General features: G+C 40.2%; 1 protein-coding gene across 1 annotated transcript in view; it reads right to left on the bottom strand.

The window, feature by feature from the left end:
• COL4A3 (collagen type IV alpha 3 chain) overlaps window positions 1-26684 on the bottom strand; it is a gene marked incomplete at its 5' end in the record, with an annotated part of 121095 nt that overhangs the window by 9371 nt on the left and 85040 nt on the right. Inside the window, 21 exons of the mRNA XM_084246007.1 lie at window positions 798-870; window positions 3465-3595; window positions 4045-4230; window positions 6546-6593; window positions 6841-6939; window positions 7290-7370; window positions 7703-7829; window positions 9981-10120; window positions 10444-10533; window positions 11262-11360; window positions 12991-13125; window positions 13482-13571; window positions 14853-15020; window positions 16200-16313; window positions 16649-16799; window positions 17298-17395; window positions 19806-19910; window positions 21050-21142; window positions 23066-23234; window positions 24860-25042; window positions 25900-25970. Coding sequence (XP_084102133.1) covers window positions 798-870; window positions 3465-3595; window positions 4045-4230; window positions 6546-6593; window positions 6841-6939; window positions 7290-7370; window positions 7703-7829; window positions 9981-10120; window positions 10444-10533; window positions 11262-11360; window positions 12991-13125; window positions 13482-13571; window positions 14853-15020; window positions 16200-16313; window positions 16649-16799; window positions 17298-17395; window positions 19806-19910; window positions 21050-21142; window positions 23066-23234; window positions 24860-25042; window positions 25900-25970 — 2451 coding nt within the window. The remainder of the gene's footprint in view (window positions 1-797; window positions 871-3464; window positions 3596-4044; window positions 4231-6545; window positions 6594-6840; window positions 6940-7289; window positions 7371-7702; window positions 7830-9980; window positions 10121-10443; window positions 10534-11261; window positions 11361-12990; window positions 13126-13481; window positions 13572-14852; window positions 15021-16199; window positions 16314-16648; window positions 16800-17297; window positions 17396-19805; window positions 19911-21049; window positions 21143-23065; window positions 23235-24859; window positions 25043-25899; window positions 25971-26684) is intronic.

Below are 26684 nucleotides of genomic sequence, written 5' to 3'. Positions count from 1 at the left end.
GACAATCAAAAATTCCTTCAAGGTCATAGCACCCTTATGGAAGATTTGAGAAAAATTTTTTATTGTTGGTTTTGGCTAAACTTTGTTTTTAGTACTCTGTAGTTGCTTAACACACACTTAAATGGCTTTATTGGGGGAAGATGATAGGGAAGGTTCTTGCAGGTTCTGAAGGAAATAACAGACAAATATGGCAAGAATATCCATTTGTTATTTTTGTTGGATTAGGGGGTGAACTGCGAGGTGACACTTTCCTTACATAACCATTTGATCTAGAGTGAGAATTCTTTGCTGAGACCTTAAGTTTAAATGTGTGTGGATATTTTAAACTTAAAACTCCCCAAATCATAGTTATTTATCTGATTAGAAATGTAATACATGTTCCCTAAAAAAAAGCAACTGCTTAAATCTGCACATCAAAATTTATTTACCTTTCTCTACAAACAGGCAATTTTTTTCTGCTTTTTAAAATTATAACACATGCACAAAGTAAAGCAAACAATTCAAAACAATCCTGTTGCTATTGATGCCATCCACCGTCCTCAAACTCAATGCAAACCAATATTTGCAAAGGTAACTAGTTGAAACTGCTTCTGGTTTTAGTTTTTCTATAGTTTCTACCCTTAAGACGCATGGGGTTGGGTACTGTGGAGTCTTCCTTCTTTGCCCATACTGAGTTCCACCTGGGCAAACCCAAATTGCCTTTGGTGACTCTGGGAGTCCAGTTAGCACTTACATTCTCTGAAATATGAATCACAGTCATTGCATTTGTATCCAAAGAGCAGTGCAAAAAGCAGTACCTCTCATGCCTGGAAATCCGTGGAATCCAGGATCACCCCTGATTCCTGGCATACCTGGACTACCTGGTGCTCCCTATAATTTTAAAAAGGGAATAGAATGACAAAATTTTAAAAGACCAATACTGCAATTACAAAAAAGGGAATAGGATATAATATAATATGAGCTGAAGTTGAAAGACATCATTTTACCTTCCAATCCTGGTAATTCCTCTGCCATGTAGGCCTTTCCTTAGGACTATCATTTTCAAATTAAAAAAAAAAGAAAAAGCTCCCTTAAACCCAAGACTAAACATACCTTCTCATTTGAATGTACACATGAGTTTGGATACAATTGGAAATTCTGTTTCCTAAATGGCAACGCCTAATATTTGGAGATTTTTCAGGAAGAGCAGGCACAGTCTCACAGAATGGCCATTCTAATTTCTAATTCTTCAAAGACAAGGGAGCTGCTGTTGAATTGTAGCTCCTACCCTCAGTTTAACTAAACCTGCAGAGTTAGAAATTATTCAGAAGAAGTGAAACGTTCCCTGGGATAGGAGCATAAAGCAGGTATCTAGAGTGGTGGGGAGGAGGTGGGGTGTTACATGCACCTGTAACAAGGTTGCAATGATCTGAAGGGTAGAAGATACTCCTACTTGGAGATTCGCACTAATTGCTGTTGTAGCCATGAGACCTGCAGCAAGGCCATAGAAGGAAGAGGGTGGGGGATGGGGTGCAGGGCTTCAGTAAAGAGCTCTGTATCAGCATGTGGGCTAAAGCTACTCCACTGACCATATGAGCTGAGATAGATTGTCATCAGTGGAAAACAATGAACTGAAGGTCATGAAAAATGCAAAGAAAAGCAAAACTGGACTTGAGTTTCAGAGTAAGAAAGCCTAAGAAGAGAGAGTCCTAAGGCTTGGATCAGGTGGTATGCATCTAAAAAAGAAGGGAAACAGAACCGTTTGATCAAGGAATCTTGGATTCCTGAGGTTTGACCTGTTCTCCAGAGGCAAAGGCCTGACTTCAGGCCACCCCTCATGTGAGGAAGTAGCTGTTAGGTAGAGAAGAGAACTGTTAAGGACACTGAGCCAGTTGAGACATCGCTCAAGAATTCTCCTTTAGGTGCAAATGTAAAAGACTGCTCTGACTTTGGAAGCGCTGGAGGGTTGAAGGGAAACCTATTTCCAAACCTGACTCTTCACATCCCGTGTTTTTGGGAGGACTTTCCATGTGTTCATGGGATCAGTAGTGGCAACACTCAAGGAATAATGGAGAACAGGAGAGCTACATAAGACTGGAAATGGGTGCCCATCTCATTTTTCAAAAAACAAAAAGGTAGGTGCTGGAAACCAAATATCAAGGGAATTGAAGATGACAGCTAGTGATGCTAAAGTATCTCCTTACCATTCATTGATGAAAACACAGAACAGGGCATCCCGGGGAGTGCAGGGGTTAAAGTCTTAGTACTATCAAGCTATTGCCAGCCACTGCTGCATGAGTTAGGTCCCCAGCCAGGGAGCTGACCCACATGGTACAGCAGACCTCTCCTGTCTCCCTGCTGCTCCCCTCAGCAGAGTATCTCACTAGATCCATCTGTTCTGCTCCCCACTCTGTCTCTGGTGAGTCTTCTCACCCCCCACACTGCTGGCCTGCACCCCAGTTCTTGTATGTATATAAAAAAGAAAACACAGACCATCTATGACGTGATCAACTTCCTCATCAGTCTCCTGGAGCTTGATGTGAGCAAAAGAATCAGACTTTTCAAATGTGCTGTTAAGAGGAAGCAAGGGAAGGTGGCCAAGTGTTGAATGAGAGATTATGAAGGGAGAGCTCTTACTAGGCCCAGTGTGTGGGCCCAATTCACAAGATGATATTTAAGAAAGATAAATGGAACAGTTCGCATCAAGGCACCACCATCAGCAGCAACAACCACAGCAGGCGAGGCAAGAAATAATGGAGAAAACTTTGTAGCAGCTTATGAGGAAAAGGCACAAGGGCTTTTTTTTTGACCACAAGCTGACTGTGTGATGATGTGGCTGCCCAACAGCCCAAGGGGGATTTCAGCACAGGGAGACATTTCCCTCCTCTAACTACTCCTTGGAGCCTTGAGTTCTTAGTCTTGGAAGGAGTTTGCCCCACAGGTTGCATTTCGAAGGGAGATGTTGATAAATCAGGGTCTATTCAGGTTAAAGGCAGGGCTGATGAAATGTTAAACTGAATTTGAAAGATTCACATATTTATCTGGGGAGAAAACACTCAGAAGACAATGGCAGCGACTGGAAGGTATGTCATGGGGAGGAAACAAATAGACATTTACAGGACAACGCAGATAACTTCAAAAGCTTATAAATAGAGAAAAATACCATTGCTATCTAGGGTGATCCCAAATTTCTAGGTTTTGAGGATTCCATCCCTGGAACTGTTCAGTCTAAACAAGAAAGGGTCAGGGTGCTGTAGAGAGTGGTCCAGTACAGATTACTAGAAGGTCCTAGAACGAGAGGCCTCCTAGAAGCCAAATCAGTGCAACTCTTGAGATTCTTTGATTCCCTGCACCTTCCCGACTCTGTCTTCCCTTACTGCACGGCAGAGAAACATCACAAATGGGAATCTTTTCTTGCCTGAGTACATACGGTCCCAGCAATGGATTCAGAGGAACACAAGAAGTCAAAGTCATTTTCCACTTACCGGATGGCCTAACGGCCCAGTTTCTCCCGCGGTTCCAGGAGGACCTCTGGGGCCAGGCTGGCCCATAAACCCCTTTTCTCCTTTTATGCCTTTTACATGACTTCCTGGAGGCCCGGGGGGACCAGGTTCACCTAAATTCACAAAGATCCCTTCAGTCTTGCCAGTCGTAGAACTTGGCGGGTTCTAGCGGGGGTCTTCTGACCCTGAAGCAAACCCTGCCTCTGTCATTGCCCAGACACCCCCTCCCTGTGGAGCATAATGGATTCTGGTAAAGACAGATGAAATTAAAGCTGTCAGGCTCCTGGCACAGGCAGCAGCTGTGTCTCCCTGAAGGTTTCTGCTAAGAGCAAGCTCAGTAATAATGGTGAGTGGATGCATCTCCCTCTTTTAGACTTCGTAAATCTGATATTTAGTATTTTTTCAAAATCAATGGCTTTACAACTCTCTGGGAGAACAGGTGGGGGTAGGAGGGATCTGGAAGACTGGAGGGAAAAAAGAAGCAAGATCACAGCAGGAGAAGGATGGATGCTTTGAAGCCAAACAATCTTCTGATTCTCTTAGTTAAAAGTAGGCCCTCTACCTGGGTTTCCTCTGGAGCCCGGTGGACCTCGATTTCCTTTTGGGCCAGGGATGACTGTCCCAGGGCAACCTGGTTCCCCAGGGGGCCCTGCCATGCCTGTGGGTCCTTGTGGCCCAACATCTCCCAGTGACCCCTTCCTGCCCGGAAGGCCAGGCAAGCCTGGGGCTCCCTGGTCCCCTTTGGCTCCTGCAAAGAAAAAGGTTTGGTAAGTTTCCTTAATGCCCCTCCACTTGCAGTAAAGGTTTGCGTGGACACTTTGCTTAAAGGTACTTAAAGAGGTTGGTTATTTTAAGGCAATTATGTTAAGTGAAATAAGCCAGGAAGAGAAGGATCCTGATGTTTTCATCTACCGTGGAATATAAATAACCAAAGAAAACAAACTGGCAAAACACAGCACAAAAAATTATCCTTAGACCCTGAAAAATACACTGGTCACCAGTGAAGGGGGAGGGGGAGCAGAGAGGAGGGAGGTGACAGGACATTGCCATGGGGTTTGGGTGGAAGCTGAGTGAAGTGTATGTACATATGGAGGTGTGGAAATGTACTCCCCAGAATTACATAGTTAGTTAAAAATTGACGTATTAATAAAATTTGAGAAAAAGAAAAAGCATGCTGTAAATACTAAAGTGTCATGAAGACATGCTGATTGTCTGATGAACTTTAATTACAATGACATCATTTAATCATTGATAATTCAGTGGAGGGTTCAAAGCCAAACCCGTGGCACCGATGTGTGTATGGAGTGGCCCAGACAAGGAATGACAGGGTTGTCACCTCCAATGTGGCCTCTGGTTACTTCTCCAAAGAACATCCCAAAAAGGTCACAACTGATTACTTATATTTTTCATCTCAGAGAGTGTGCTTTGATATTCAAGACTGGAAGATATGAAAGTAACCTCACCTTCCTTTTTCCTATCTCTGGGTTATTCTAGAAATAGCAAGTAACATAGAAATAGGAGACAGTGTGAGGATGAAGGAGGGAAAGTGAGGACAAGGTTGGTGGCCCAGGGGAAGGTTTGGGAAGTCATATGTGGGAAAATGATATAAAAAGAACTAATGAGAATCAAACGCCCAGCTCTTGTTTATCATGTTCTTTAGCATTTTAGGAAAGTGTTTAGGTGAAATTCAAGCTCTGAAATGCTGTATTTGTACCACAAGGTCTGAGGATGGTCTGAGGGACCAAGGTGCTCCCATGGGTTATATTTCCATATCCATTAAAATGCTTCCTTGTTTAATCATTTGGGATTTTTTTTTTTTTAGGATTTGGGAGAATTCAAACTAATTAAAAAGATTCATACCTTCCAAGGCTCAATGACTTCTGCACATGAAGCTGTGCTAGGGGGCTTGAGATTTATAATCAACTACTCACATAATAAGGCTGTTGCTAATTTTTTGAGGCTATTTTACTTAAGGTCTGATCATTTTATATCAAATTCTATTTCCAATTAAATGCTAATGTGTTCTCATTCCAAATGGTTGGACTGTGAGCTTAGCCTGGGAAAATGAACAGGAATTTCCCTTGAGCATAATTTTAAAGCTGGACTGTGCAATGGACTGGGGACAGCTGGGTGCTCCCTGGCCCGCCCTGGCAGGTCCTGCCCCTCTGAGTTCCCAGCGGTATCAGGCTAGCCTGGTTCTCAGCAGCATCATATCCAGAGGCCCCTGTGGGCTACAGGACTCACTGCTAAGGAATCACTTCTTTCCACAGGGCCCAAGACTGAGAAGGGTCAATAAAGGTGTGAACAAGCTACAAAATGTCTCTACAAAAGGGGAAAACTAGAAGAAATTTCTTATCTTGCACAACACTGGCATGGGAAGTCCAACACTGGCATGGCAATTTGTCAAACGAAAATCTTTTTTTTTTTTCCTTTCTTTTTAAATTGAATTTATTTTTTTATTATCTTACAACAGTGTTCATTTTGGTACAGTATTTGATTTCTCCCCTCAGGTGTAGTCCCAGTTAGCTCTTCCATCTCCACATCAACCATGCATGAAAATCTTGTATGCACTGTAAATGACATGTTCACTAATTGCCCTGATTGAGGTGTGGAGAGTGTCATAGGGTAACTCTCAGCAGAGAGACTGGCTCTGGGGACTGCTATGAGGCCTAAGACAACGACAAGGTGGGAGGGGATTAGGGCTAATGGTGCCTCTCAGAAGAGGGATGCTCGCTGAGAAGCCATTAATTCCACCTCCATCCTCTTAGGGGGGGTGATGTGAATATGCCGATAACAAGGCACAGAAGTCTTTTTATTTATTTGTCATCACTTTCATAGAAGAAAATTCCAAAATTGGATCACTGTTTCTAACTCATTCACTTTGTTATGATCATTACTAATTAAGCATTTTTACATGAATACTAAGAATATAAACATCCTACATTGCCACTGGGACTTCTTTAATTCAGTGTGTCAGGCTTATTTTATATATTAAGCATGCTCACTTGGATTCTGTTCTTGAAAGTGCATGTCCCTGGGATTCAGGGAGGAGGGACTACTCACCTGGAGCGCCAGGCTGCCCTTTGGGGCCTGGAAGTGCCACCGACAGACCTGAAAGGAGAATATTGGTACATGAGTGCTTCATGTATGGTTAATCTCATCACACGTGTACATGACTTATCTGACTTGGTCAGTTGCACTTTGACAACAGGAAGAAGCTTAATGACCACACTCTTGGAATATGTTAAAGATCATCTGTTTGTCAGAGAAGGGTCTCCAGAGCACTGAAGGATTGCAATGTCACTAATTATTCTTTGCAAAATAAAACAAATAGGTCTAAGGTTATAGCGAGTTGTACCTGGTTCTCCCTTCTCTCCTGCTGGACCAGGAATTCCATCACATCCTTGGTCACCTCTTGGACCCACTGGTCCGGGATTTCCTGGGAATCCTGGAGGACCTGAAAAATAAGTGCAGTTCAAAGGGAGGATTTACTTCCTACTGATACCTGAGGTAAACACGAGGTGTGTGGGATTCTGTAAAAGGTGTTTGTTCTCATGTGAAGAGAAGTTCACAGTAAGCATGCAAACAGACCAATATTACCACGAAGGTTATTACTTGGGGATGTGCCCGCTGGCATATCTGTGAGGGGTTAGGCAGGTAGGAACGCCTCACCTCACTTTTTTTTGCATTTTGGTCTGAAGACTGAGTACATGGGAGCTACCCTAATGGGCAGTCGCAAGTCATACAGAGACCCCAAGAGAAAATGTGCCTCCCTCATGAAAGAAAAAGAGATTTAAAAAAAGGAACCTGGAAGGCCTTTGATTCCAGGAAAGCCAGGGAAGCCTCTGATTCCTTTAAACCCCAAGTCACCATCAGGACCCGGCATTCCTGCAAACCGAGCAAGAACGGGGAAGGGACAAAGAAACCAAAAGAGAAATGATTACAGCAGCTGGAACCATCAGTTCTTTTAGTCCATGGTGCTCACGTTGGCCTCCTGGGAGCTCTCTTGCTGCTGGTCACCTCAAGGCTTTGTTCTGGCTACTGGTTCTTCAGGGAAGCACAGCACAGATGCCATGAGCCATTCTCAAAGGTGTGTGTACACCAAGCACGTGAATCACTCCGTGTCTGATTTATTTGTTCAGTTGGGAGTGAACAGCAAATCCATTGAATCGCCCAGTCTTTGCAAAGTGGCTTCAATATTATCTTGAGGGAAGACTCACCTGGGTGACCAGGACTTCCGGGACTTCCAGGGGCTCCATCAGGTCCAGGTGGCCCCAAGTGACCAGGTGCGCCAGGAGACCCTCTTTCTCCTTTCTTTCCTATGTCACCTGGCAATCCTGGATCTCCCTTAAATTCAAACACTTTTAAGATTCTCATAAAGCAGGACAGTGATGACAATTAAGAGTGAATTAATATGTCTATTTGCTATTTTATTATTCATCTTATTTCTTCGGCAGTCATATCTGCTATGTGTTAGCCCTGTGGTAGGTTCTAGGGACAGGATGCTGCTCCCTTAAAAATAAATTAAATCAATTCAAGACAGAAACAGCAGGGCATGAAGCCAGCTGCAGAGTCTTGTTAGCTGAGGCCTCAGTGGCTATACTGCTAGGACACCTGTGCAGCTAGCTCTCACCAGGAATGTAAGCACAGAGACGTGGGGTATGCACACCCCGACCTTTAGAAGTTTTGGAGATCGGTGGGGAAGTAGATACTAAATCATCACACAAAGGTATAATTTCAAATTGTGATGATTAACTAAGTAGTAAGAGAGACCAAATGGACATGTGTCCTGCTAATATTATGCATGCAGATAAAGTCCATCAATGTTAAAACATTTTTCTATGATTTAATATTCATTAAATCTGTACTTCAGTTTTACTGTAAGCCAACACACAGATTTGATAGTGACTTACAAAATCCCCATAGTAGCTGAATAAAATATTCTACCCTGTTACTATGAATTGCCAGCAAGGTCAAGCCAGTTGATTTTGTGTTCAATGCATAGTTCTAAAATTTTCTTCTGTGGTTACCTATGAAGCTCCCACATTTAAAAGAAATGACTAATTAGCTGAATGTGAACTATATCAAATTCAATTCCTCATTGAGAAAATGTGGAAAGAGTATCTCCCTGGTTTTCTGAGGACCTAGTCTAAAAATGAAGCACAAAAGAAATTTGTTTTCCAGGTGGTAAAGAGTTACTATTTTGGCTTCCAAATTTTTTTCTTTCTTATTTTTCAGCGATTACTGCAGGATGGCATGATTGGTGGAAATCTCCAGAAAGGTGGTAATTTATTGGCTCAAAAGAGAATTGGAAGAAGGTTCTCTAAGTAATAATTTCTGTATTTTTTGGAGTTAAATACTATTGAAAATATGATGAAAAAAATAGACTCTCCTAAGAAAAATTTGCATTGTGCCTTAGAATATTTTGCATTTAAATTCAGCAGCTAAGGGCTTCTCAGAATCCTGTACACTTCGTTAAGGATACATAGGATCTTATGTTTATGGAAATTTCTATTACTCATTCTCCAGTGGTCTAGTTATGGATCTTAATGTAACTGCTCTACACAGAAAAGTTGAGGAAATAAACCTAAAAAAACTGGTTGTTCCTGGTACAACATCCTAGCAAGGAGTTTTGACATCCAACCTCCAGTCTAGGAAGATAAGCACTGAAACATTGTGACAAGATGAAGTTCTTCTGTGTAATGGAAGGAAAATACTTAAATTGCTAGTACAACTAGATGGATAAATGTATGTATATTTAGGATGGTGCTTGTTTTTTTTGATAATGCACTAAAGTATCTTACATCATCTGTTGTGTTTGAAGAAGTGTTTATGATGACAAGGTTTGGAAATTTATTAAGTCTGTATGAGATGAGCCCATGTAGAGACTGGCTATTTTATATCAGAGGGGAAACACACACTGCCTTGTCAGATACTGTGGGCCTGGCATCACTGCCTCCTCCCGGCAGCACAGTTAAATTGCAGGGTTGGTTGTGAGACATTCCTTGGGGGGGTTTTACCTAGAAGTAATAAACTCAAAAGCTGACAGCTGTGTGATAAACATCTTCCGTTGTGGAGATAGAATAAAAACAAACACAAATAATTGCCTGATAATATGGTAATATTATTGACTTTCTCTGCCCACATTGAATCTGCACACTTGATATTTAAAGGGACTCACTTTTCCACCAAGATATAAATATTCGTATGGGGCCTCCCCAGTGGCGCAGTGGTTGAGCACTGGGTTGCGAAGCTGCCCGCAACCTCTGCAGAGCTGGTTTGATCCCCAGCCACTGGCGAGAGTCCCACATGGCGCGCAGACCTCTCCTGCCGCCTGCTGCTCCCCTCAGCAGTGTATTTCATCAGTCTGCCTGTTCTGCTTTCCGCTCTGACTCTGGTGAATTCTCTCACCCTCCCACGCTTCTGACTGTACCCAGTGCTTGTATAAATAAATAAATCTGTAAGAAAAAAAAATAAATATTTGTATGGCCTATGTACCTCGGGTCCTGGTGGTCCTGGCCTTGTACCTTCAGGATAACCTGGCTCTCCCTTGTCTCCTTGGAGACCCTGAGTCCCTGGGAGACCTGGTCTTCCAGGGTCACCTGGGAATCCCAAAGTTCCTTTCTTTCCTTTAGAACCTGAAATTAGGAAAGAAACCAGGTACCATGGTAAACACAGGGATCTTGATGTGCTCGTATTAACCTTTGCACCAACCACCTGCCTCCTGAAAAGCAGGGTTCTCAGAATCATTAAGGCAAGTGGTTAGAAGAGCTGATTTTCACACATTTGAATGTTTATTTGTTCTTATTCAAGCTCTGGTTACAGACAGAACATTTGTTTAAAAGTAAACATAGTTGTTTCACACAGACTCTCTATTAAGTGGAAAACCAAAACAAGAAGTAACACAGAAATCTAGAATTGGGAGCCACTGTGAGCTTGCGGGCTCCTAATGGGGCCTTACCTGGCAGCCCCATGTTCCCCATGCTTCCTGGCACACCACGTGGTCCTGGTTCTCCTGGATACCCATTGTTGCCTGGATCTCCTCTAAGGCCTTGAGATCAGATAAATAATCATATGCCTGCGTAACTCCTGGGCATATGGTAAGTTCTCAATAAATCCTTGTTGCTTACATAAATAAATGACTCCAGAGCAACCAGATTAGTTGGTTTTAGATACTTATCTAGGTGCCTTTTTGCCTTCATATAGGAAGGAGCTAGGGACCCCAAAAATGTAAAATTAAATTCCTATCAGCAGATGTGCATGTCAAACATCAAAATCCTGCTTGGGCCAACATCAGCAGGAAAGAGGGAACCCCTGTGACCAGGTGGCAATAGGTTTTCAAGTGCAATATGAAATGGATGGCCATGTGATGCATTTTGTCACTGACATGGTCATGAGGCACAGGGGGCTACTTTGTTCAAACAATTACTTGCCAAACTCTATAACTGGTTGAAGAAGCCAATCTGAAAACTTCAAAAGCATTATTTCTTTTATTCTATTGTATTATGTGACATTGTGATAAATGCTAGTTTATAATAACTGTCCATTGATTTAACATAAAATATTAGTACAAGAATGGAATTTTGTGTTTATTATTATGTTTTCATTGACACAGACTGACTATATATACTTTCATTTGGTTTAATTTAGAAGCAAATTTCTTTTGGAGCACTAGGCGTAAAAGTCATTTTCAGTCCATGAAGTCTAGAAGCAACTTTTGTTACATTTAACTCTAGGAAAACTTAAAGCCTGATGTTTCTGTTAAACAAGCATCTGTACCTGGTGGTCCTGGTGGGCCAGGGGGTCCTTTGAGGCCTTGTAAGCCTGGTAACCCTGGAAGGCCTCTGTTTCCCTTCTCACCTGGCTTTCCTGCCAATCCTAAAGTCAAAACCATGCATTAAAATACAGGTAAGAATTTTATCAAGGTTATTCACATCCTGATTAAAATAGATGGGACATCATTATAATATAGCACAGCATATTAGTTAAGCGTCTGGGCAAATATGGGCTCACATCTTTCTAAGAAGAGGATGAATAAGAAAATATGGTCAAATATTAGCATAATGCCTAGCATGAGTTAGTCTCAAAGACCACTAGCAATTATCATAGTATTAACACTTCAACTATTTTAAAAATTAGTGGCCTAAATAGCGTCTTTTTTTTAATTTTTAATGATGACAGAGGACCACCTATTAAACTATTTTTATTTAGTAGATTCCATTCTCCATTCATTTGTTACAAATATCATTTACTAAGTAACAAGGACATCATGGACACTGTTTTCTGTTATTTATCTTATTTAATCTTCAGGGCATCTCAGTCTCTCTGTGGGCCTTCTCAGATGGATGTAGAGATTCCGGGAAGTCAATGGACAAATCTGGAGCCACACCATCAATCAGGGGTAACGCTGGGATATGAGTTCAGTTCTGCACACTAGAGAATTCATGAGCTTTCTGTCGCTCCCCCTCTTTCCCCTCCTCACCAAATGCTTTGATCACATCATTCTCCTGCTCAAACATATTCACCAACCTCTACTGCAATTTACAGCAAAGTAAATTATAAACTCCATGCCCTGCCACTGGAAGCATCTGACAATCTGTCCATATTCTGACTTTGTTCCTGTCTCAAGCAGAGTCACACCCGTGGGGGCTCCATGCTCATATGCTTATTCATCCACTCCACTGTGGGTTGAGGCTCTAATTAATAGGCATTGTTCTACATACTGGAGATAGAATGTTCCTTTCCCCCAGGTTTTTAGTGTTCAATTCAGCAAATAGCTAAGTAAACAATTACCACCCAGTTTCTTTTCATTTTACCCTGCATTTCTGTTTTCCTCAAGTTATTTGGGCTTAAGTTTGGTCAAGGAGATCACAAGCAGGCTTTCTTAAAAGCTGATTTTATAATGGTTGTATTCATCATAAAATATAAATTGTTATAGGACATGTTCAAATAAGTCACAGTAATGTGGGTTTGAACTTCAGCCTTATGGCTTCAGCTAACAATTAACAGCATTTCTAAGACATTTATTTTTAATTAAAACATACTTTCCATTTCGTAATCATTCTCCACAGGATGTCATGCATGAGAAGCAGTTTTTAAAGGCAATAAAAAATTCATCCTGATATCTGGCCAGAGTAGAGTGGAATTTGGGGAGTAGGTTCCATTTTGGCCAGGGCAGCTTTTTATGTGGAATTTTCCAGGGGGTTACTTTTTACTTGTCAAAAAGGGGGTTTAGAGGCTTATAATTTAAAAATAGACCAGGGATGATTTAAATACATGAGACCCAAAGTCACAATTAACTTAGCAAGAAAAGTGCATTAAGGAGGTAACATATTATTGTGCAAGATACACAAGCTTGAGTCCAGACTCTGGCCACCAGCCTGCTGTGATGGGGCAGGGGGTTAAATCCTCTTCCTCAGGACACTCCTCTGTCAACTAAAGGGATTTGCCTGGGAAACTTCGCAGTCACAGAATCAGCTCATGTGATTCTCAACAAGGAAGTCTGTACCTTTGAGGCCTGGTTCTCCTTTGTCCCCCACTAAGTGGGATATTCGAGAAGGCCCAGTGGTGCCTTTTTCTCCCCTTTTCCCCTGTACTCCTGGGGGTCCCCTCTCCCCCTTTGCTCCTGGAATTCCAAGGTCACCTAAAAGGGAAGAGTAACCACATCATATTTTTAATTCTTTAAGTCATTTATGAGCCTTCAGTAGTTAACAGCGCTAACCCTAAAATAAAACACAGCAAATAAAACAAATAACTGAAAAAGTTAACAGAGCCAAAAACTTGATAGTTTCCCAAATCAGGTTCATATCATGAAGGGAGTGGTATGAACCTACAGGGAAAAAATAGGATTCCATTCAAACATGAAAAGGAACACAGAAAACAGCAAAATCTTCTCTCAGAACCATTTTGCACTCAAAGAATAAGATGTAACTTATTTTGCTGCTAAGTGAGTGGTCATTGTTCTTGCCTCCTAAAAGCTAGCAAGAGACTATTACTTACCCCTCTGTCCAGGGGTGCCAGGGTCCCCAGGAGGCCCTGGGGGGCCGATGTTTCCAGGAAAACCCATCATCCCAACCATTCCTTTTTCACCTGTGGAAACAAGCATGAAGCAGTGCATGTATAGGATGAGAAGCACAAAATACTCCACCACCTAAAAGGAACTGTACTTAGAAACAGAGGATTGGGTGTTGAAGGAATGGTTTCTGTAAACAGGAAAATAACCATATTTATCTAGGAAACACAAGGTCTTTTTGTACCATGTACGAGGAATTTATTGGCAGCAAATCACATTGCTGGATGAAAATAGAATATATTGAAGTTTTGGGACATTCCTGCCTCCCCCCAACCCACGGCTTTCTGTTCTATTCCCTTATTTAATTTATTTTTTTAATCACACTTGTTTCTGGTTGAACTTCAGTTTGAAATGAATTTGTGAACCCCACACCCCCAACACCACTATTGGAGGTGGAGTCCTGTCTACTGATGTGTCTCTTGGGCCTGGAATAGGCTGGCTCCTGAATCCTAGCTAGTGATATAAAGAAAGCTTCACTGACTCATGTAAGTCATTATTCTGGGCCCTTCTGGGGAGGAAAAATTAGTGTCCTTATGCCATGAGGACACTCAGAATATTCTCTCTAAACGTATAAACTATAAGAACAGTGATGCAAAAAAAATAAAGGATAGTAATAGAATGTTATAAACAACTCTATGCCAGCAAATTAGATAATCTGGACAAAATGGACAAATATCTAGAGAGGCAAGAGTTACTAGAACCGACTCAAGAAGGTACAGAAAAGCTGAATAGATCTATTTAAAAGGGAAGTAATTGAATTAGTAAAATTCCCTTCAAAGAAAAACAGTTCCAGATAACTTCAGTGGTGAATTTTACCAAATGTTTAAAGAATATTAATTCTTCACAAGCTTCTAGAAAATACAAGAGGAGGAGACATTTCCCATATTGTTCTAGGAGAACAACATTATCACAATCATGAACCAGACAGAGACATCATAAGAAAAGCACTCAGCCAATAATTCCTATAAATACAGGTGCAAAAATTCTCAGCAAGATACTAGGCTAATGTATTTTAGTGCTAATATCTAAAAAGGACTATGCAGCAAAAATTGTCATATCCTGAGTAACTGGAAATGTGATCATCCCACCACCACCATTTCCCTGCCCCCAGGCCCTTTACAAATAATCCAGAAAGAAAATCTGATGCTAAATAATAACGGAGCAAGGAGCTGAGAGCCTATAGTTGTTTCCAGTTAATAAAACTATCACAAAAGGAAAATTGGAAAACAATTATAGAAAGAAAATGGGGGAGGAAGTCAAGAGGGGGAAAAAAAGAAAAGCACACAAAAAAGGTATACCTGGTGACCCAAAAAGTCCTGGATTTCCTGGACATCCTTTTTGACCAGGTGGCCCCATCTCACCTCTGTGACCTGGCATTCCTGGTGGTCCAGGTTCTCCAGGAAATCCTGGTCTGTCCAAACCTGGAACACCTGGGTCTCCTTTTGTCCCTGTTTCACCTTTTTTGCCTACAGATGAATGAATGAAGAAATGGGGGACAAATAACCCCCACATAACAGTCATTTCCCCACCAACTCTATAATTATTTTATTTTTTAATGATTAAATATTTACTATGGAATTTGGGGCAAACCAAATGCTTATCTGATTGTCTGATAGATGCTCCCTTCTGTAAACTTTCTAGGATCCTTTCTAGATTCCACATTTTCTGACATTTAGTGACTCATGCAGTAATAAAAAGTATAGAATTTCGAGATCTATTTTCTAGCCTTACAGGCACATCTGGGGACTGCTCAGTTTTTGATCCACAGAAAACATTTAGAGCCACGCATGGAGGAGGGCTGTGAGATGCTCTGGAAACAATGACAGCACTCAACAATATGTTGAGTGCCAAAATTTTGGCCAAAAATTTATTTGCGAACATCTAAGCAGTATGATCGTACACAGGCATTAGCTGCATTTTAAAGAATTATCTCCAGAGATAATTTGCTTGAGAGGGGCCAAAAAAAGTAAGTTTCCCATCACCTGAACCATCATTTAGACTTATTTTCATATCTTTTCCTTTGATTTTGCTTATAAAGCAATCAACTATATAGTTTATAACTTGTTAAACAGTTTATAACTTGTTTAATACTTGGAAGTATTAAATTAAAACATTGTCTAAGAAATTAATGTGTTCCGTTAAATTCTTTTTTTTTTTTTTTTTTAAAGATTTATTTATTTATTTATACAAGCACTGGGTACAGTCAGAAGTGCGGGGGGTGAGAGAGAATTCACCAGAGCCAGAACAAGGAGCAGACCAGACAGACTGATGAAATACACTGCTGAGGGGAGCAGCGGGTGCGGCAGGAGAGGTCTGCGTGCCATGTGGGACCCTAGCTGGCAGCTGGGGATTGAGCTGGCGCTGCAGAGGCTGCGGGCAGCTTCACAGCCTAGTGCTCAACCGCTGCACCACCGGGGAGGCCCTCCATTGAATTCTGTATGGTTCTTATGTTCTTGCATTCAAGACATAAACCAACTCACTATATTAAATTCAGATCTCTTATTCTATAGCTGGTACTCATAGCAACAAAGCCGTGATGACAAAGCTGGTATTTCTGAAACAACACCCCCACTGCCAGTGATCAGGACTTGTGGCAGGACAATCCCCTGTTAAGCTGTCAGCAGGAGTCCCATTCACCTGCCTACCTTGTTGCCCTTTCAATCCATTTAAACCTGGAAGTCCTTGGGCTCCCATGGGACCCTCTGTACACCTCCCTGGGGGTCCTTTTACTCCAGGAGCTCCAGGTGGCCCTGGATCCCCTGCAAAATAAATCCAAGAATATATTTAGGTGCAAAATCCAAGGTCTTAGTATTGCTATCCTAATCATTCTCCAGTAGTTTTTTTTTTTTTAATCTCTGTTGAACCTGTATTTAATGTGACTTTTATGGAGGCCACTCATGAGAAAGGAAGGAAGGAAGGAGAGAAGGAACAAAGGTAGGGCATCAAGGTTGAAAGGAAAAATAATTAGGCTCCACAGATTCTATTGATTGAACTACGAGTCGGTTTGAGAAAGTCCTTCATATTGGAGCATCTACACATCAATTTGCTGCACTTAGCTGGGCTCACAGTAAAGGAAGAGCACTTGCTATTGTACCTCGTGGTCCATCAAGCCCTTCAGTTCCTGGAATTCCAGGGAGACCTGGAAGCCCAGGGAGTCCAATTTCTCCATTTTCCCCAGAATTGCCTTTTTCTCCTGGAAAACCGGGTGTTCCTGGTTCTCCAGGTATGGCTAGTCCTGGTTCTCCCTATAGCACAGAAATTATGTTAGTTTTACTACACAATGTTTCCAAATCCTTATTGACTATGGACAGGTCTTTGGGGCTATTTACATGGAAGTAATCTCTCTGCTATGGAGACTCAAAGACCTTTTTTGTACGCTCACCCCCATCCCATCAAGTTTCCCTTTGCAACTCTAGCTGCTGACTTCTTAATAAATTATGCTTCATTATGTAATCTTCCAGAAGACTGCGGACTTTTCTGTCAACAGCCTCGGTACTTCTACTAGTGACAGTTTTTCTCTTAACGATTCATGTTTCTTTCTAGAATCCTCCCACTTTAACTACTCCAAATCTTTCTGAAGATTAAGAAAGAATAAGGGAGGGATGGTTTGAGAAATGTAAAAAATATTTGCTCTCCTCCTCATTCATAAATATACAGATAATTTCTCCACACAGGGCATTCCAACTGGCCAACTGCAATCCCCCCGGTCTCCCACATAGAAGGCAGATTGAATTCTCAAAGACCTTGGCTCCTGGTAGTCCTGGCTCTCCTGGCAGCCCCGTTTTTCCCATTTCTCCAGGACAACCTGGTGATCCTTTAGCTCCTGGAAAACCTTGATCTCCTACAGAGAATAAAGAATAAAGATTGTGTGGTTAGAGTCATTATAATATTCTGAGCAGCATCACTCTCTTTTGCAATTTTTTTTTTATGGGGCAAGTGGCTGGAGATGTTATAAAAATGTGGATGATGAGAAAACCAACTGCTAAATTAGCAATTAAAAAATTCAGTTTCAAATCATAGTACAGCAGTTTTGATTTTTAAAAAAATCAGCATTTCTTTTTTGTTTTTTGATTCACCAAGTATTTAAACCACTGATAGTGGTTGACCATTTCATGGACCTTTTTTTAACATACAGAACACAGATAAATAAATTTTTATGTGTATATTTATCCACATGTAAATGCATGAGCCAGATCAAGATATAAAACACATCCAGCACCCCAGATTGCCTTTCTCAAAAGCAGCTGCTCAGGAAAATTACCTCCTGAGGCCCGAGAACATCCATTGAATAGAATGAATTGATTTCTCTCTTGTGCTTTCATAATGGGAAAATTGAGAAAGGATGTTATACATCTTTTTCTCTGTTCAGAAAAATGAAACTGGCGGAGCATGTCTGCATTAAAAGCGTTCCCTGTGCCCCTGATTTGACTGATTTTTAATTCACAATTAGTTCATGGGATCCACTAATTTCAACTGAGAGCTGTGAATATCCCTGGTTGGTTCAGTTTCATAGTGTACCGTCTCCTTCAGGAAGGTGACACCATGGAGTTTCAAAGGTGCTATTTAGTAATGTAGCATCCAAAAAGGACTAGCATAAAATAAGGACTGGCTGCTTTTCTTCACAGATCATCGAGAAGTTGGAGTCAAAGCCATCCTTAGGACCAACGAGAAATGCAATTCTGTTTTCCATTTCAAATACTCATCAGTTGAAATTAATATTCCATGTTTTGGAGAACTGAAGCGTGATAAACACTGGTGATGTTAATCTAAGATGAAGCACCAGTAAATAGATTATATTTTGACAAATATTTATTTATTTATTTATTTATTTATTTATTTATTTATTTATTTAGCATAGAAGAGCTGGGTCAGAAGTGCAGGGGGTGAGAAGATTCACCAGAGACAGAGTGGGGAGCAGAACAGGCAAATTTACTGATAAATACACTGCTGAGGGGAGCAGTGGGTAAGACACGAGAGGTCTGCTGTGCCCTATGTGGGTCAGCTCCCTGGCCGGGGATCAAACTCAGGTCATAGAGGTGACAGTGCTGAGACTTGATCCTTAGGCCACCGGGAGGCCCCATATTTTGACAAACATCTAAGATAATATTGAAACAATCATGAAACTGTCATAAAATCTAAAGTTCTATTTAACAACCAGGGACTGAGATGGTGTCATCCTGGACAGGACGATATATTTGCCAGTGCAGAAGCTCAAGTTGTCCTTCATATTCTCAGAATCTGATTCCTTTGGAGTGTTTCCTTTTTGAGGAGAAACAGGATTATTTTTCTTAAGGTAAAATAACTTCTGTAATTTATTCCGACATGTATAGGGAAATCAGTTATTTGTAATTTCATAGTTTCTTTTTCTTTTTTTGTGGGACCCTCGCCGGTGGCCGGGGAATGAACCGGCGCTGGAGAGGCTGCAGGTAGCCTCACAGCCCAGCGCTCAACCGCTGCTCCACCAGAAGAGGCCCTAGTTTCTTTTTATTATAAAAGGAGTGGATAAGTGAATAAATGAAGCAATGTAAAAAGTACAGGCATCTATTAGCAAGTAAAGAAAAAAATTCCTCATAATCCCACAGTTAAGGAGATTCATTATTACTGTTTTGGTGAATTTCACTCCAGTTCTTTCTATGCATTAAAAAAAAAAGAACATGACTGAGAAAAAGAAGATGTGATACATATACACAATGGAATACTACTCAGCAATCAAAAATGATGGCATTTGTGGGAACATGAATAGAGTTGGAAGGGATAATGCTAAGTGAAACAATCTAGAAGAAGAAAGAGAATACTAGATGGTTTAATTTATATGTGGAATTTAGAGAAACCAAACAAAGGATCAGATAAAATATAAGTCTGACACTTGAAAGCAGATGGAGATGCTCAGTGGGGGAGGAGTAAGGTGGAGGGTGATGAAATACAGGGAGCCCTTTGGTTGTGATAGTGGGAAAACTGTGGTGACCACTTTCTCCCCCACCTGATGGGGGAAATCCTATATTGTGAAAAAACAGACAAGGCTGTTTAATAAAATATATATGTATATACAGCCATGCATTCTGAGATGAGAATGCATAAATCAAAGGAATTCTCCCTTTTTTGACTTAACATTATTATCAAATTTTCATTTAAGACCCTCAAACATAACATTTAAAAACATATTGTGGATATTTCCTATGTTAGTCACATCTATTTCTATCTCTCAATATCCAAAATGAGTTTTATTTAGATTTTAAACTTTTTACATTTACCCTTTAGTCCAGGAGGTCCAGGAAATCCAATTCCTGGAATTCCTGGTTCACCATCAGCTCCAGGAAGACCAGGGTAACCACACTTTCCTTTGGCACCAGGGACACCTAAGAAGCACAAATACAGCCACATGAGCAACTTTCTTGTGTCTTGCCCTAAAAAAAACCCTCTACATTTATCATTCCATGTCATTTTGGAAAAGAAATAATTTTAACATGACCCCAATTGCCTCTGCTTCCTCACCAGCCCTACCCAATGATGATCATTAGAAGTTACAAATAATTCTGGAAATATAATTTAATTCCTGAAAAGAAATATACAAGGTTTCTTGAATGCCATGCCTGCAAAATACAGTTTTACATCACCCTGATAAAGAAGTCCAGTTTTCAAGTGCAAAATTTGTGGAAATTACTTGCCAAAGGCAAACAGGCAAACTTGCTTCCCCACCAAAAGCCCATGAGGACTGTTCTGCTCTAGAATTCCTCTTTTTTAAAAATATTTTATTTTATATAATTCTTATATCATTTTTCATTTTTGCACAAAGTATGCATTTTCATTTGGTTCTATTCCCCATACAATTGCACCCCCCCCTTATTTTGACCCTAATCCTTCGTCTCCTGCTCGCCCCCCCTCCCATAGTGTGTCTCTGGTTTATAGTTGCTTGTTGATTTTGATTTTTACTTTGCATTAATTAGTCTTTTTCCTGGTCCCCTATTTAGGTTTTCTAAATTCCTGCTATGAGTGAGACCATCCAGTATTTTTCTTTTTCTTTCTGACTTATTTTGCTGATCATGATCCTTTCTAGCTCCATCCATGTTGTTGCAAACTGCATGTGTTTACCCAAATGACACAGAAACATTCATTTCAAAGGGCACCTGTACCCCTATGTTTATAGCAGCACTATTTACAATAGCTAAGCTATGAAAACAATCCAAATGTCCAAAAATAGATGACTGGATCAATAAGATGTGGTACATATACACAATGGAATATTACTCAGCAATCTAGAATTCCTCTTAATTAAACCTCTGTCCTTTGGAATCAGAAGCACCAATGGGGATGATCTGGATAACCTCAAAGGATGATACAAGTCCCCTGCCTGTTGGTTTCTTTTCTGCCAGGACTCTAGTCTATGTTGTCTTTTGAAGTCAATGAATATATTTTTTCCTTATAATGGGGATGGTCTTTTTCCAGGAGAGTCAAAGTGCAGTCTGCCCCCACCTGACTTGACAAAGGGGATACTTACCAGGTGGGCCTGGGGGTCCAGCATGGCCAGGAGGCCCTGGAGGCCCTGGGAGGCCTGGGACTGGTGTTGAAACACGTGATTCTCCCTTACGACCTTAAGGAAATTTGTGATCATATGATAAGTGTACATACTGAAATTTTTGATTCAGAAGGAAAAATATAATAAGGAGCTTACAAACATGTCTCCAAAAATATATAAAGTGGTATCTTCTTCCACGGGTTTCAAAACTGGTTTTAAATGAGCAGCCCATAAACACTTTCTTATTCAATTGACAAATATTTATAAGTATTAATAATTGCTTAAGCCTTATTCTAATTAATATCCCAATACACTGGCCCATTGAAAGAGAGCCTTTTCTAAAAAATACAGAAGGAAGCTTATACATTGATGAATACCTGTAGGAGTTTCATTTATCAGGTGACAAATTTTCACAGAAGGTAGTATGGTATATTGAACCAAACATGAAGTTCAGTCTCATGTGGGTTTGAGTCTTGACTTTGCTATTTACAAGATCTGTGAACTTGGCATGTTCCTTCACCTCTGCTAAGTTCCTCATGTTCACTGGGGAATGACACCTAGTCAGTAAAGACTTGAAATAATGTTCTAAACACAATGGCCAACAATAAAAACATGTTAATAATTAGTATTGCCAATATGTTATATGCTTATGAAAACATAGGTTTGGGATGATTTGATGGGAAAAACTGATGACAATGTTTTATGACATGGAATCCTTCACTAAAGATTCACAGTCAGAAAGAACAGAAGAGACTTTGAAGATGGATTTGAAGATGGGTCAATAATGCTTTTTCTATAAAGGGCCAGATAGTAGATAGTTCAGGCATTCTGATCCAGACAGTCTGTGTTACAACAACTCAACGCTGCCACTGTAACCTGAGAGCAGCCAAACCACTGGTGGATGAAAGACTGTGGCTGTGTGCCAAGAGAACTTTATCTATGGACACCAAAAACTCATGTAATTTTAACAATTACAAAATATTATCTAATAGTTTTCTCCAGTCATTGAAAATGCAGAAACCATTTCCAACCTGTAGACCATATACAAATAAATGGGCTAAATTTGGACTTCGAGTCAATCTATTTTACAAATCCCTGGATTAGAACAGCAGCTTTGAAAGTAAGGTGCAGGAAAAAAAAAATAAGTGCAAACATACAAGCATAACATGTAATATATGTGCATGGATATATATACAGATATATGTAATTATAAAATAAGCTTTACATACATGTGTGGATAGAAATGTATACAAGCAATTAATATATATAATGGGGATGTGCACTATCTCCATTGCATTTTTACTATTAAAATAAGAGGTGCTATAAAAAGATCTTTAGACCACTGGTTTATTGGGTCTCATCCTTTAAAGTGGTTTTAGAAGTAAAAAATGACCAAGTGGTGTTATTTCAAAGTATCAGGGACATGTAATCACCAGTTTCATTGTCACATTAAAACAATGAGGATTGGCTCTCTCCTGAATGCAGCAATTGTGTTCTGTACAGGTGGATCCCAACAGTTACCAGGACTTTCAAACTATTACCAGGCAACTTTCCTTCATGTATCTTAGGCATGCTAAAGTATAATTCATAAACCATCTCTCGGGTTATGGATCAAAAGAACACATTTGCAATAATGTGAGTGGTCCCTGGAAACTTGGAAGAAGCTTCTCAAGATCATTTTCATAGACTTTTGCCTCCTTTTGGCTTATCATAACAAACTTCCATTTATTCCTATTCACTCCATATATTTTTATCAGTATTGGTTACTAATGGATATTTCCATCCTGGGAAATTTTAGCTGAATGGCTCTGTAACACAGAAAAGCAGATTTTCTCTAACACATCTTATTGTTCCTTCCCAGTGTCTGAGCTGACATGGTCTACTCATTATCAATAGGTTTCTATATGTGCCTTAGAATGGAGGGAGTGTCACTCCTTCTGGAAACCTTCCACCCACTCACTCCACAGGAAAACAGGACTGGAAAGAAAACTAACCAACCGGCTTCTCCAGGTGGTCCAGGGGCTCCGGGAACGCCTTGGGTGCCCTTTGGACCAGGCTCTCCCTGTGGTCCATAGTCTGATGGTCCAGCCGGTCCTGTGTGTCCTGGGGACCCAGGGGCGCCAGGATCCCCTGGCGGGCCCTGGTCCCCCTTCTCACCACTCAGGGCCTACGACAATAGGAATATGTTTGCATGGTGCCCCATTCAGTGTCTCCACACACAGGGCACTGTAACCCTGAGTAGGAACACTGCTAGGCCACCACTGACAAGACCTTGAATTAAGAAGATTTTGTCATTTGAGGGGAATTATTGCTAAAATGAGTACAGTAGATCTTCTGCTATCTTGTAGGCTTTGGACTTCAGGAACATTTTATTAAATTGGAATTTTCCTGAGTCCCATTTGAGATGGCCTATGGTGGCATTTCATCCCTATGATTATAGCTCTGCCCCCCCAAAATTTAATTCATATTGGCCAACCACTCAAATGGCATTAGACATAACCTCCATGGGCATGGCACATTTCTAAAATAAGATCAGAACAAAATAGCTTTATTGGGATGGTTTCCAACAGGTATTTTCATCACAAAGGACATATTCCACTTGTATTAATTTTTTCTTGTGTCTATTTTTTTTATTTTGTGCACAGTAATGTTTATTAAATGAGTGAAATATTTCATTTTATATTAATTTTTTGAGCTGTATATTTTAAAGAAGTTGAATCTTACAAAGCAACTTAAGTTTCTTTTCTAACATGGCACAAAATAATATATTTGACTGCATTTTTCATTACTCAGTATTATCAGGTGGCTACATAGTCCTCCTTCTCTTACAATGCCAGGGCATAAGAATCAGCAAATCACCTCGATTTTCTCTTACTTTCTGGACCATCTCTACTAATAAAGAAATGAATGAGATGCAGTGGGGCATCTTATCAACTCTATGGATGTTACACAAAAAGAATTCTAGTCTGTCTCTCTGGAAGCAGCTGGGAACAATCTGGCAGTTTGCAAAGGACGTCTGGGAAAGACTGGTCCTGCTAGAAGTTTTTAGCCAAAAAGCATTTTGTATCAAGGTCTAGGAAAGACTGCATATCATACCCACATCTTAAGGGGTTGCAAATCATGTTCTGATGTTAATGAGTCTGTAATGCTGGTTAACCCTGAGAGAAACTGGTGTTTTCTAGAACAGGCTGGGCAGCTGCCTTGCCAGCATCTCACAGATAAAGCACGAGAATGGGATACGCACAACAGACAAGTGAGCCTGAGAGTTGCTCAGCCTCGGACGCTGACATTTTAAAATGACTTTGGTAGGAATCTCTCAAATGAACATTCGAGAGCGCTTTTACCCCATGGGAATAGATCAACTTTAATAAGCTTAAATATTGTAAACGACTTTCCATTTGATCCCCTTATTTCACCCACCTATCCCGAAACTGTCCTTTCATGCATTTATTTTTACTTTCATTACCCCCAAAATACTGACTTAAACACTGTCTATTATTAATCATTTTCTGATCTCTATAAACTAATTTGGTACACATGGGGAAGGGCAATTTGGGTGAAATAAAGTCATTTTTGCTATTGAATCTTATCTGGGCTAAAGACTGTATTTTGTTAAAATCCTATATATATTTGCTCAGATTGGTGCTGCTAATGTGAAGATGCCTCACTCTGGAGTCAGAGCAGAATCGCGCCGATGGTCAAACAATCTTTTGAGAGGAAATCACTCTATGTCTTAACTTAGGAACACTTCATTTGCAGGAGGATGATTTGAAAATGTTACTAAATACTAACCGGTTGGCCTTTAGGTCCTGGAACTCCTTTCACTCCTGGAGTTCCAGGAATCCCGTCCAAACCCTTTCTTCCAGGATGCCCTCTGCGCCCTGGGTCTCCAGGGTCACCCACTGGCCCCTCTGGCTGAGATGCTTCACCTTTTTCTCCTTTATGGCCTGGGTCACCCTGGGCACCTGGGAATCCCTAGGGAGGTAAGGAGATAAGTCTGCATTGTGTTTGGGTAGAGTTATTCTTGGGTAGAGTTACTTTTTTTTTTAATAAAATATCAGCATGAATTTTTTGATTCCAATGAACATGCATTTTTTGTTTTCTTTTTTTAAAGACTCTTTCTTTGGCTCCCAGGTGTAATTTAAAACTTTTGTTTTGCTTCCAAACTGGAACAAATTCAGTTACTACCATTCCACACCACGCACACAAAATAACATAATTCAATACAATACAACCACCATCATGATCCAGATGATGTTAAAAGACTGGGAAGTTTTAACATTCTTGTCTGGATAATTTAAATTTTCATTCACTATGATGATCAAAATTTTAATTTTGAAGAACTTTCTGGTGCTAATATACCATTTATGTACCATTTCATACACCATTAAATTACGCTTTGTGAGAATGCAATTCAATGACTTTTATCAATTTATACATTTCTGCCACAAATTACCATAATCCAGTGTTAAAAACATTTTCATCACCCCCCCCCTCCAAATTCCCTTAAGCACATTTGCAGTCAGTTCTTGTTCCCAATCTCAACTCTAGGCAACCACTGCTCTGTGTTCTATTTCTGATACCATCTAAAATTTATCCATCCATCCATCCAAACATCCATCCATCCATCCATCCATCCATCCATCCATCCATCCATCCATCCATCCATCTGACTATTCCTGCATCACTCAAGCCGTCATTTAGTTAACAAGTACCTATGAAGTGCCTACCTTTGCTGGGCAACAAACTGATCCTTGTGTATGCTACAACCACATTTCTAGAGTGTTCCATTATCTAAACTGAAACTAAAGCTTCAAAACACAAAATCTTACCGGAGGTCCTGGAAGACCCATACTTCCTGGGGACCCTGGGCTTCCTTTATCACCAGCTGCCCCTTGTCTTCCTGCCAAACAATGAGTTGTTAAATATTCATCAAATACCAGCTCTAAAAAGCCACAATAACTCAGTGCATGAAGAAAATAGTTTCCTTTTGAGGAAAGAAAGATCATTTCTATTTTAAAACAGGCAGATATTGAGGGTTAATAACTGGAAAAAGAGACAATACAAAAAACAAGAATGCTGAAATGTTAGCTGCCTTTCCTAAATTTGTCATTATAATTTTGAGGAGGAACTTTTATTTTTCCTGATAATATAAGTAATAAATTATACAAAAAGAAATTAAAAATTACCCATAAATCTATTACAAGATACCACTTGTTAAAATTTTTATCTATATTTCTCATAAAATTTTATATCTGTAAGTGCATAGGACTTACAGCTCTTTTAGTGTAGAATACCACTACACATATGTCAATAAATAGATTTATAGTTTGACTTTATATAGCTGTATAGTTGCCTTCCTGTAAATCATCATTTACTCAGCCATTTTGAACATGTAGATTGTTTTTTCAATATTTAGCAGTTTTCAACAATGCTACAATAAACACCTCCAGATAGTTAATTCTCCAAATGTGTCCAATAAGTTCTTAAAAGTGAACTGCAGGAGTAAATGGGCAAAAGCTTTTCTGAAACTTTTGTTATCTGTGGCCAAATTGTACTTTCCTGGACAATTCTGTATTTCCTATACTTACTCTCTCTATAAAGATGATCCCTTTAG

This window comes from Talpa europaea (assembly GCF_964194135.1).
Source record: "Talpa europaea genome assembly, chromosome: 1".
Lineage (NCBI taxonomy): Eukaryota > Metazoa > Chordata > Mammalia > Eulipotyphla > Talpidae > Talpa > Talpa europaea.
The sequence above is the reverse complement of the archived record's forward strand: the minus strand, read 5'-3'. Positions and strand labels throughout refer to the sequence as shown.